Source organism: Bidens hawaiensis, unplaced genomic scaffold, assembly GCF_021521415.1.
Source record: "Bidens hawaiensis isolate Kalapana, Puna unplaced genomic scaffold, B.hawaiensis_p1.1 tig00000697_1, whole genome shotgun sequence".
Taxonomy (NCBI): Eukaryota; Viridiplantae; Streptophyta; class Magnoliopsida; order Asterales; family Asteraceae; genus Bidens; species Bidens hawaiensis.
This window is the reverse complement of record NW_027491041.1, coordinates 1,983,403-1,996,676: the sequence shown is the minus strand read 5'-3', so window position 1 is coordinate 1,996,676 and position 13,274 is coordinate 1,983,403. Positions and strand designations below refer to the sequence as shown.

The window sequence follows — 13,274 nt, the reverse complement described above, 5'->3', positions numbered from 1 at the left end:
AAGAAAAATGTTTATTATTATTAAAACTTCCAAATAAGCATGACCTCCACCGTCCAAGTAGCTTCGTGTACGTCCAAGCGATGATGCATCCTCCTCCTAACCTGAAACTCACACTAACATGTACACAAAGTCAGCTTGAGCTGAGTGAGTTCAAGTTTTATTAATTAACATCTATAATAATAAGCATAATAGTCATTCCAAGAGTTTCAAAATAATCAGGATACAACAGTTAGGCCATCATCAATAATAAGTAATCATCCTTATAGGTATATATAAACATCCTTATAATTATATACCTACATGTATATATATATATATCATCCAAGTAATAACATCAGGGTCAAGCACACGTACAACCCAAACACGTAATATCTCATCCAACGTATGCAAACACAAAGTAGGCATACGTCAACATCTTTAGTCGATAACGACAAAATAACATCGCCAATTATTGGCCATACAATAATACATATAAACATACAATAATATCATCTCAAGGCCTACCCTATACAAGTAAGCCCATACAAAATAATTTAAACAATTCATCAAGCAAAATCGCTTAGGTGTGCATGCTAGCCAAAATCTTAAAAGAGTAAAAAGGGGGCATCATGAACTCAACTGATACAAGGCACAAATTCACCATGAGCTAGAGAACCCTAAGTATCCCAAAACTCAAACGCTTGCCGGTAAACATACATGTAACATCTTAGAAAATCCCATATTTAATTTGGACTAAAAATGTCAACTTTGAAAGTTGAAGGATTAAAATAAAATAAAATATTCATAAGACAAGTAATGGGAAAAATGAGATAAGAAAAATAAGGATATCTCATGTTAAAGGAAATGAGAAAATTCTATCCCACATGGAAAGATGAAATAAAGTGGAAGCACTCCACATAGGTATAAATAAGGAAGATAACTTTCATCCCACATGGAAACAAGAAAAAGAAATGGAAGATCTTTATAAGGAAGCAAGTTTCCATAGAAATATTTTAATGTGGCTAACCACTCTCCATAGTCCTAGCGGAGGGTGCAAAGCACCCGACGCGCGCGCGCACGGACTCGGATGATGGGCGATGGGCGTAATGTGGCGTTTTGATGGCACACTTTGCACTTCGCATGCTTGCATCGCCGCATAAGGGCCCTTTAGTATTTTTTGGAAAATGGAAGTATGATGAAGAAGTGACAAGTAATCAAAGACGAGGGACCAAAAGTTAAAAATCTGATTTTAGGACCCATCGCGCTACGCGATGAGCCCAGGAAGAACCCCATCGCGCTATGCGATGGGATTGCATGAGTCACCAGACACGTGCTGCAACGGGGGACACGTGGCAGACACTAGTGCTGAGTCAGCATGCCATGCGTCAAACCTGACATCGCGCTACGCGATTCCCCAGTAGAAAGGACCATAGCGCTACGCGATGGTTCCCAAAATCGGCTATAAAAGGGGAGGCTCGCGGCATTTCCATTCTCACACCAAAACACCACCACTTACACATACTTAGCATTGAGAAGCGTGCCGACCTCGTAGTGCATTCCAAGCCCCGAAGTTCTGACGATTTGAGCCTCGATATGCGATAGAAAGTAGAATTGCTGCCCGTACAAGCTTAGGCATATAAACTCCAAATACACGCATAAGGTAGGGGTTCTGCCTAAATATTATTTTATTATTATATTATATGGCTTAGACCATAGTCAGGGGTATAGCCCAAAACCTTGATCATGATTATGTTTATAATAGCTTTTACATACAAGAAGATATAGTAGTTTCTTCACAGCTAAAAAATGTAAGATTTTACATACCAGGGTTATGGTCAATTCAATGTTTCTTCTTGATGAAGAAACCTATCAATAGATGTTTATTCATGAAGAAGAAACTCAACACATTATTTGTAAACAAATGAAAAGACTACGAGTCTAAATATTTTATTCAAACAAATGACCAGTCAATGTTTAAAGCTATCAAAACTAGACAAAAGGTCTGTAGCTGGATCAAGAAACGATCCAAGTATTTATATAAAGATATTTTATTACATAGATCAATCATTCATTCACAAGGGTTTTCAAACGATATCACCACATCATTCAGAAAAGACAATCACAATCACAGGTGAATACGTTAAACCTTTTTCAGTCAGTCAGATAAACGGGTTGTTTATCTTAAACAGTCAGTCATATATGAGATTACATGATCTCTAAATTTTAAGGGATTATGTGATCCCTAAGTCACAAGGTAGATAATAAAAGCAACTCAAACCGAGTACACATGTGTCTGGATCCAAACATATCTGTTAACCTATCAATCAAGGCTATGTGGCCGCAGGCTAACAGACATAACGAAAGTTCTCCAAGGAGGCATCAGTTCTTGGAGAACCATAATTGTGAGTGTATGGCAGTTCACAAGTTCCCAGAAATAAGAGATGTTTCTGCTGAGTTTGTTCCAAAACTATCTTGTCAATCAAATGTTTTCAAAGTCAACGATTCACCATCATATCGCTGATGTATTTTTCCCCCTCATTACAGGAAAACCAAGTATAGCACAGATAGCAAGGGATAGGAGTCACTCTTGGAGATAGATGCTCGCAGATAGAGATGGCTCAGTTTTTAATAAATAAAATATTGTAAACAAGAATAAACAAAGGATTGTAAATCAAATACTTGAATATTTATTATTCAAGGGGTTTCAAAATAAATTAATATTTTATTATAATCAAAGATTTCCGTTAATAACCCGCAACTCTGATATATTTTCAAAACAGGTACCAACTACGGGTGTCACGCCTAGGCCTAAAGTCGGGGTGTGACAATACAATCATCACAAATGACATCGAAAGGACTCGTTTATCCTATGAGACGTCCTAACATGGTTCGAGTTACCTAAAGCCTCGACCTCATCAAACTCAATCATAACAGCCCCCGGGGCCTTACATTCACCAACATGACCCTTAGATACTCCCGAGATTAAAGAATTCCCAAATTACCCCCGGAAGCACTAGGTGATACTAACACACGCCTTTAAGAGTTGTTTAGGAAATTAACATCCAATTCAGCCCCGTGTAGACCCAATATGATAAATTCACAGCCAAAAAGTCCACACGACGCTACACGATTCAAACGGGTCGGTAACTCGCAAGTACAACGCACCAACTATTCAATAAACGCAAATGCGCGTTGTACCGACAACAAATTCAGCCCCAATACTTATAAAAATTATTTTACAACAGCCCGTACACTAAACCGAAGCTATCCAAACTGAATTGGTTATCACTTATTTCATATCTCGCGTTAAACGCAATAATCTACCATTCTAGTTAACCGAAAACAATCTTTCAAACTACAACTAGTTGACCAATCAAACGAACACCAATGAACATGGTTTTAAAGTATGTTATACTAGACATACCTAGGAAGATTTTGGTGCAAAAACCTCAATCAAAACAGTCCCGAAACCGCTCAATTGGACAGCCACCCGGTTAACCTAAAACAAGCTATTTATCGATCAATACGCGCGATATAATGATCAATTAAGGTGTAAAGGACTTGGGGAAACATAAAAATAATCTTGAATTGAAGTTTTAGACCCTAATGATGGCTAGAAAAAAGAAAATCGCAGGTAGGGGAGGCTGCTGGAGTGCCGATCGCAGAAAGGAGAGGGAGGGGTTAGGGTTTGGTTTATGTTATAAAAATTTTTCACATCTAGCCCTTCCAATTTTAAAGAAGTAACATCTTGGTTGAAAAGTTAAATGTTTTAACGTACCAGGATGACGAGAAGGTTTCCGAGGAATGTCGGTTAAATTCCGAGAATTATACATACTTTAGAAGCTTTGAATCTTGAACTGAAAATTAACGGGCGTTACAACCACGTCAAGGCAGGGACCCTCAAAATCAATAAGAAGGCTACGGAGAAAACCGAGGACGAACCTTCCAAGAGGCCAAGGAGGAAGTCACACCCAAGTCAAACCGCTACAACAGCAACAACAACAACAACCACTCCAAGAAACAAAAGAAAAACTATGCCTTAACCCAACCAAACTCACCACAACTCCAATACCCACAAACCCAAACCCAAAACCTTCAAACTCCCTCTCCAAATAAACCTTACCACGGTCCTCACCCGTTTTGACAAATCTGCCAACGACACCATCAACCCGGCATCCCTTGCGGTCAATGCACCCATTGTGGCCGTTACGGACACCTGCTAGGTGCGTGTTTTGAATTCATACGTACCCAACCAACCCTCGCCAAACCACCCCGTACTCCCCACACCTACAACCAAAACCGTGTCTTAACCCAAGCTCAACCTATCACTCAAGCTTACCCCACCCGTCGAGCCTGTTTCAATTGTTGAGATCCTGGTCATTTCCGCAACGCGTGTCCACGACTCGTATATCAGGCCCAAATTGTTACTCAGCCTATGTATCCTGCTCAAGCCTATCAAGTTTAGGCTTATCAACCCCTAGCTCGCAGATCATGGCAAATCAAGTTATTCAACCGGTTCAAGCCAACCAAGCCTCAACTTCTCAAGCTGCACTAGCCGTCCCCAATGCCCGTGGGAGGGCATTTGTGTTCAATGTAAATCAAGCCCAGCATAACAACGATGTGGTGAATGATACGTTCTTGGTTAATAACGTCTATAGATCCATTTTATTTGAAACCGGCGCCGATATGAGTTTGTGTCGTTTGATTTTGATCCTATGCTTTCTTCGTCTCATTCTAAGCTCGAAAATTCCTTTACGGTTGAAGTCACAAATGGTAAAACTATCTCGATTGATTCGGTGATTCGTGGTTGCACCCTAAATCTCAACGATTATGATTTCTCTATCGACCTTATTCCTATGCAACTTGGGAGTTTCGATATCATAGTAGGCATGGACTAGTTAGCTTAATACCGTGCCGAAATCATTTGTTTTGAAAATTATATTCGGATTCCTTTGGATGACGACCGGATTTTGCGCATTTTCGGTGAGAAGCCTTCCAAAGGGCTCAAACTTATGTCGTGTACCCAAGCCCAAAAATACTTACGTAAAAAGTGTGTGGCTTTCCTTACGTAAAAAGCTGTTAAAACTGGAAGACTCCGACTTCACCCACGGAAGTTCGATCCTTTCTTGGTCTTGCTGGTTATTACCACCGTTTCATTTTGAAACTTTTCCAAGATTGCTTTGCCTCTCACCGCCTTAACTCATAAGGGTAAACCTTATGAGTGGGGGGCTAGGTAAGATGAAGCCTTCCAAACCTTAAAGCGTATGCTTTGTGACGCTCCTATCCTAGCCCTTCCCTAAGGAAACGAGGATTTCGTTGTCTATTGTGATGCCTCAAATCAAGGTCTCGGTTGCATTCTCATGCAACGAGGCAAGGTTATCGCCTATGCGTCATGACAACTTAAGGTTCACGAGAAGAATTATACGACACACGACCTTCAGCTTGGTGCTGTTGTATTCGCGTTGAAAATATGGAGGCACTCTTTGTATGGAACGAAATGTGTGGTATTCACCGACCACAAGAGCCTCCAACAAATTTTCGACCAAAAGGATTTAAATATGAGGCAACGACGATGGGCCGAACTCCTTAGCAACTAGGATTGTGAAATACGTTACCATCCCGGTAAAGCAAACGTAGTGGTTGATGCCCTTAGTCGCAAGACCCATGTTAAGAGATTTCTTCTCCAAAGCTTTGTTATTCTAACCGACCTTCAGCTACGTATCTTTGAAGCACAACACATCTCGGTCACCGAAGGCAATATATACAAAGAGATGTCGTGTGGTGCTGAACTCCAACTCGAAACAAAGCTTGATGGTTTGCTTTACTTTCTTAGTCGCCTTTGGGTCCCAGATCGTGACAATCCTCGCACGGTTATCATGGACGAAGCTCACAAGTCACGATATTCTGTCCACCCTTGTGAGGATAAGATGTACTTCGACCTTCGAACTACTTTCTGGTGGCTCGACATGAAGAAGGATATTGCTATCTACGTTGGGAAATGTCTAACATGTGCCAAAGTAAAAGCCGAGCACCAAAAGCCTTATAGTTTGCTCGTGCAACCTATTATTCTGGTTTGGAAGTGGGAGAACATTGCGATGGACTTCGTCACAAAACTTCCAACCACAAAAAGGCAGCATGACAACATTTGGGAAATCGTCGATCGGTTAACCATGTTAGACCATTTCATTCCCATTCGAGAGAAACTTCCAATCAATCAGCTTGCTCAAATCTATGTCAATGAGATTGTTTGTCGCCATGGTATACCTTTGAGTATCATCTCTGATCGTGATGGTCGCTTTGTGTCTCACTTTTGGAAATCGCTTCAAACCGCTTTAGGAACCCGCCTAGATCTTAGCACTGCTTATTCATCCTCAAACGGATGGTCAATCGGGGTGAACCATTCAAACCCTTGAGGATATGCTAAGAACTTGTGTACTTGACTTTGGTGGTAATTGGGACACTCATCTTCGGTTGATTGAGTTTTCGTACAATAATAGTTACCACTCGAGCATCACAATGGCTCCATTTGAAGCACTATACGGCCGCAAATGTCGTTCTCCTATTTGTTGGAACGAGATCGGTAAATCCCAGCTCACCGGACCCGAAATGATACAAGAGATCACCGACAAAATCGCTCAAATCCGTAATAACTTGCTCGCTGCTAGAAGCTGCCAAAAGTCTTACGCTGATAAGCGACGACGACCCTTGGAATTCGAAGTTGGTGACAATGTCCTCCTCAAGGTTTCACCTTGGAAGGGAGTGGTCCGTTTCGGTATGACGGGTAAACTAGCACCCCATTTTGTTGGTCCATTTAAGATTCTTGAACGAATCGAAGATGTAGCCTATCGCGTCGAGCTTCCGCAAGAACTCCAAGACAGTCATCCTGTGTTTCTTGTTTCAAATCTTCGAAAGTGTTTAGCTGATGAGAACCTTCATATCCCTCTTGAACAAGTACGTATCGATAAGACGACGCACTTCATTGACACATCGGTGGAAATAATAGATCAAATAGATAAGCAAACCAAGCGTAGCCGAATCCCTTTGGTCAATGTTCGTTGGGAATCTAAGCGCGGTGCGGAATTCGCTTGGGAGCGTGAAGACCAAATGAAGACTAAGTATCCGCATCTTTTTGCTACGGATGTTAATTCCTAATTTCGGGACGAAATTTCCTAAAAGTTGGGAATGCTGTGACATTTGTCATTTTTTTTTCTTTTATAGCTGTAATTGTTTTATTTTTCCGTCTTGTAACCGAATATTATTTATTACGTCAAGGTATTAATTATGTCACACGATTTTGTCTTTATCGTGTTTCACGCGTTAACGTTTTGTAGATCGTTAAAGTATAAACTATATGCACTTTTGGACCCTAAACTTTAGCGTAATTAGTTTCCAGACCCAACCCAAACTATAGGGACTATCTTGCAAAATAATAAAACATCCCCCCATTTCTTCCTTTCCCCATCTCCACCGTCGACCACCCCTTCAATCTTTTTGATTCAATTGACCCAGGAATCACGGGATTAAACGCGCATATTCGTTTCTTGTTCAACGCGGAATCAAACACTATAGAAAGTTTGTTAATTGACAGCTAACTTTTATCAATTTCATTAACTCCTTGGCGCGACTGATTTGGACTCGTTAGCCTATAAATACTCGGTTAGAACACAATTAACTTGTCCCTCACACTCACTAGCACACTGCGAACCTAAACCCTAAGATAATTGCAGCCAAGAAACAGTTTCTGAACCTGTTTGAGATCTCGTCATTGTTCGAAACCCTAGTTCGTCGATCTCCTTCAATTCCTACATGTAACAGGTAATTAGTATATGGGTTAGGGTCGGATTTTGGTGATTATTAAAACCCCTCTGTCAATTTTAATCGACAGAGGATACAAGACCTTCAATTGGATTATATCAAATTAGGGTTTATATTGAATTAGGGGTTTGTTTGCATAACAGGTTATCTGTATTATTTTCTATGTGTATTAACGAGCTAGACACTGAGATGGCCAGTGTCGATCACACACAAACACCTGACTGGCCACAGGCGCGGGTTTGATTCCCCCTGGTTCGGTTTTGTTTATTTTTTTATTTAAATTGTTTTATTGTTTAAATTAATATTATTAACTAAATTATAAAAACCCTAAATTGTTTACACTCATTTAAGCAAACCGAACCCCAATAAATTTCTAAAATAATTTTTCACGTATATATATACATACACATATATATATAAACATATTTATATACATAATCATTGTACTTTTTATACCTAAATAATAATAATAATAATAATAATAATAATAATAATAAATGTGTTACCTATCTTTCTAAATAAAACCTCGTTAAATTATCATACAAAATGTCTTCATAGATATGCTGGTAATTATATTTTAAATGTTTTTCTTTAATAATCAAATATGTCGTTTCTTTCTTTTTCTAATAATTAATAAAATTTAGTTACACTTTTATCAATATTCTATAATATGTAACAAATACGTTAACGACCCCAAACTCGCTATAAACCCATTCCTTTGTGTCTTGCTCATTATCTTAGTTTAAGTATTTATTTTATTTATGCCTTAATAATTAGGACAAATTGTCGGGAATTCTCGCCGGACCAACTAGCTTACTCTAATATTTACCGTCTTCTCATTACCGTATTCCTCATTCCAAGTGAGTTCTTCATAACCCCCTTTTAATGTTTTATAATATTTTAGGGGTAGCACGTCACAAGTTTTTCTTTTGTTAGTTATGTGATTGTTTACAAACCGATTCACTTATATCGTACATGTTAATATTATACATGCATATTGTTTATGATTATACGTGAACTTGCTTGCAATGTTTTTATTGTTTTTATGGTGGAAGTTACGCAAACGCAAACGCAAACGCATACACCTAGTTGGAGAGTTCGACGGGACGTACGCGGGCCGTCTAACGTTACGACTTCGGTTGTTTACGTAAGGTGGTTCTCATTTCCCCGACTTCAACGACTTCGGCCAAATGAACGGGAGGACGACACTATTTGATTTCATTTACTTTACGCTTGAATATTTATTGCATGACGATCATTGAATCACGAATTTCCTATATATATGTATATGCAAAAACTTATGAAAACTCACCAACTTAATTGTTGACAAAATATATTATTTTCAACGCGTTACAGGTTGAACCGATGGTGTGCTAAGGACGATGATAATTAGTTTGTCTTAGGATATTTGAAATAAAGAACTTGTTTACTTATTCGATGAAGTGTCATTGTTTTCTTTTATTTATGAATCATGTGTGTATTTTTGATGATATGAAATGAATTAAATATAATTAATGTCACCTTAATAGCGTTACGAGCTTATGAATGATTTGTACGTTACACACGGGCGTATTCCGCTTAAAACCGGGGTGTTACACCAATCCCAATCTATCTCAAAGAAGAACAAGTAATCCTTGATCAACGATTGAAATCCAATTGAAGATTTCATCAAAGTTGACTTTTGAAGTGATGGGACATCTGAAGTTGAACCTCCAGACTTAAGGTATATGTGTCATTCGCCATTGTTGTCTCGTATTTGTACTTGTTTTTGTATTGTAAACCCGAACTGTTTTGACTTTTAGATCATTGGATATTAATAAAACAATGAATTTTATGTTATAATCATGTTTCATATTTTGCGTTTCGTTTCAAAGTCTTTCATGTTGTTTAAAACGCTTATTTTGTGCTCAAAATGACCTAAAACGAACTATAGAGACTAAATTGTCACTCCCCGACGTAAGACGGAAATGCCGGGGCGTGATCCCATTGCTCACAGCTCGAAGATACTATCATACATAAAATGTGACAATATCTAATTAATTATTTTATTGAAAGAATTCACACAATATCCAAATATAATAAACAATTTAAATACATGAATATAAGCTCAAATAATTATTTTCTTGATTATATTCTAAGGTCTTGTCTAAGTGTCCAAAATTCAATCTTCAATACCCCCATTTTTCACCTTGAATTGGTCAAAATATGGGGACTTTCTTACTTTTCGTGGAGGATTAGACCCCGTAACTGGAGGTCTATGGCTGCATATGCGTAGAAAACAGAGTTTGTCAACATAAAGTTGAGTGAGAATATAACCAGTTTTGCATGTCAATATAAATAAGCATAACGTAGTAGGTGAGGTAAATAAACCAAACCATAAACAAGTATGTAGACCGTTGCCAAGCGAATCGGGCGTTGGCCAATAGCATGAGCACCCAATACATGGGAATACCTTGGACCCTCCGAATATACGAATGAATGAATATTAACACAAGTAAGCATGTAGCACGCATATTTTATTAAGTCACACACAATTACATGTATACTTTTGTTTAATATATATATAGTATGAAATACGAATACGTATGCATATGTCCCCAAAATGTTTAAAAAAACTTAGTAAAATAGGGGAATGATAAACTCATCTTAGATTAATGATAAGCAAATATAAAATGAATAAGCGAGTCGTCCACTACACGTAAAACGATATAAATAAATCAGAATCTGAAATGTTAAGATATGATAATATAAATAAAACGAACTCGTTGCCGCTGGAATCAACCCAAACGGATGCTTAGAATTCAAGTTATGTTAGTTTTAAGATTTAAGCGAGCTGGTGCTGACCAGAATCCGAATAGCGAGTCAGAAGTCGGGTTTTAGTCAGTAGTCATAAAATTTCATTATGAGAATAAAAGTCTTCTAGACCGAACGTTGAGTCCGACCAGAAGTATGAGAAAACGTAAAGTTAAACAAGTTGACTATTTTGCCCTTTAACGAGTTTCAAACGAATTGACCAGTCAACACCCTTCAACCACCGAAATTGATCGAAGGTTATTGACTAGGGAATATGTATGAACGATTCCTGTATTTACAACTTACCCGGAAAGTGAAAGAATCAAGAGATATGACGAGTCAATGATCCACACGCATGCAAAGTCAAACGTTTAAGAGTATGTCTTCAACCAAATAAGCAAAAAAACCAAGAAGAATGATGATGAACAGAGGGTAGGATGGCTGGAGTAGGTTCTCTAGGGTTCATGTAAAGTTTTGTGGCAGATGAATGGGACTTGTTTATATAGATATAGCAAAAACGAACTAAATATGGATATGCCATTCGTTTAAGTAAGGACATATGGTTTTAATGAGAAAATCATTGAAATAAACCGAAACGTTTAAAACCATCATTTTGAAAGAAACAAACCTTTTGATAACTTTAAATATAAATTCAAGGGATACTTAATAAATGTTTGAGTTGGATTACTAAAACCGTGTAATTTCTAAAACATATTTTATAGCAAGGCTACGAATCTCGGAGATTCAAATGGATTTCTTGAAGCAGACATTTGAAATGAATTATGATGATCGATAATTAGCTAAGAGTGGGATATTTTATGAAGTTAACCTTGATAGATAAAGGAACTTGATTCATAAGATGGTATGCGCAAAACTCTACTTAACAACAAAGCTCATAATGACTAGTGACATGTGAAAATCTTTTAAACATCACAATCATTAGGAACAAAAATTTTTAAAATGAGAGTATAAGTTTAAGCATAGTTAACGAAAATTTTGATTAGTCGAGTTTGGTTAGTTTGAGGACTTATGAAATTAAAGAGAAGTTAATATAAAGTTATAGCTTTTCAAGTTGTGATTTTGAGATGAGATTAATTCGATTTTATAATAAAATAGTATTATTAATAAATAATAGTTGAAATAGTAATGAAAATGCGAAAATGTACATATTCAAACCAATTGTTAATAGATTAAATTGGGAAGCGGATATTCCTGAATCACCGAGATAGTCCTATTCCAATTAAAATTTTAAATTTAGATAAAATATAACGTGGGTAATTGAAGACATTAAATTAGATTAAATTGAGAATTCGTGGATTTTTTCTTTTTCACAAACGTTATAAATATTAGGAAATAAGTAAATTGAATTATCAATGTTTTATGATGGAAATTCAAGTAAATAACAAATTTTAAATTAATTGTGATACCAAAAATAAAATGTGAAGCATATAATAAAAATAAGATAAATGCGAGGCAAGAAATGTATGAAAAACCACCATGACTATTCTAACAACTACAAATTTATCATTTAAAACGTTCAAGATTTTCAAGGTGTATTAAAATCAAAGTAGGGGGTTGAAATATTTACAAACCAATGTTTAGTTTCAAATAACGACTTAATCAATAAATAAAGTGAAAGATGAGATTTAATGGGGATTTATCAAAAATCAATTTAATGGTAAAAATTAATTAATGAAAGATTTAATTTAATAATGAAAATTAAATTTGAATGATGAAAAATTTAGTTTAATATGAATAAAATTTACAATATTTTAATTTTAATAATAAAGATTTATAAAATAGAAAGTAAGTGGTGAAAAACAACATGAGATTGAGGAAAAACAAGAGGTAATAAAATATTTATGGTTTAAAGTTAAGAGTAATGATTGAAATACACTTGATAATTTATAATTTGAGAATATGGAAATAAATGATAAAAGATGATTTAAATAACATTTTAACGGATATGATTTAGTGTAAGATTTCTTGTTCGAGGTATTTAGGTTTTGTCACGGTTGAGGGTTGTTTGGTTAACGGAATACATCAGCAAACTCCTTGTTGATTCTAGTAGTCGAACGACAATCACGAGAAGCTGGTGAACAACAATGATTACGATGATTGATGATTAGGAAAGACATTCTATGAGAACCAAAGATGAAACTTTATAAGATGATGGGTAAGTTGTGCGAATGAGTTAATATGAGATAATAAAGAATGAGAATTCAAAAGATATTGTGCTAGTGATGACTCGAGGACGAGTCGGGATTTAAAATAATGATTTTTGAGATATTTAATTTAATAAACAATATTTATAAAGTTTTCCAAAAGTAAAAATGTTTTGGGTTGAGCTTTCCATGGGCTTTCCAAGGTAGCTCAAGATCCCAAATGAAATAAAAAAACATATCCAAGGAGTTGACCTCCCATGAGATTTTCATGGCAATTTGAATGGCCCAATAACGAGTAATAAACAATTAAGTTGGTAAGCCCAAAAGCGTGTACATGGCGTTTAACTGACCCAACTAATTAACGGATTATCAAATCAATGGAGTTGGTCGGACCATTACCGTTACATGGCATTTTACCGACCCAACTAAATATCGAATCAACGAATCAAATAATTTAAAAATAATTAAAAACACAATTTTGGAAGTTTTCCCGAATTTAACCACGAACCACCGTGAGTTCGG

The 13,274-nt window shown here is 36.6% G+C and overlaps 1 protein-coding gene across 1 annotated transcript; it reads left to right on the top strand.

Moving 5' to 3' along the window:
- The first annotated feature begins 6,495 nt into the window (after nucleotides 1-6,495).
- On the top strand, nucleotides 6,496-7,131 carry LOC143531278 (uncharacterized). Its single transcript, XM_077026612.1, has one exon. The coding sequence runs from the start codon at nucleotides 6,496-6,498 to the stop codon at nucleotides 7,129-7,131; it is 636 nt and encodes a 211-aa protein (XP_076882727.1).
- The last annotated feature ends 6,143 nt before the right edge of the window (nucleotides 7,132-13,274 follow it).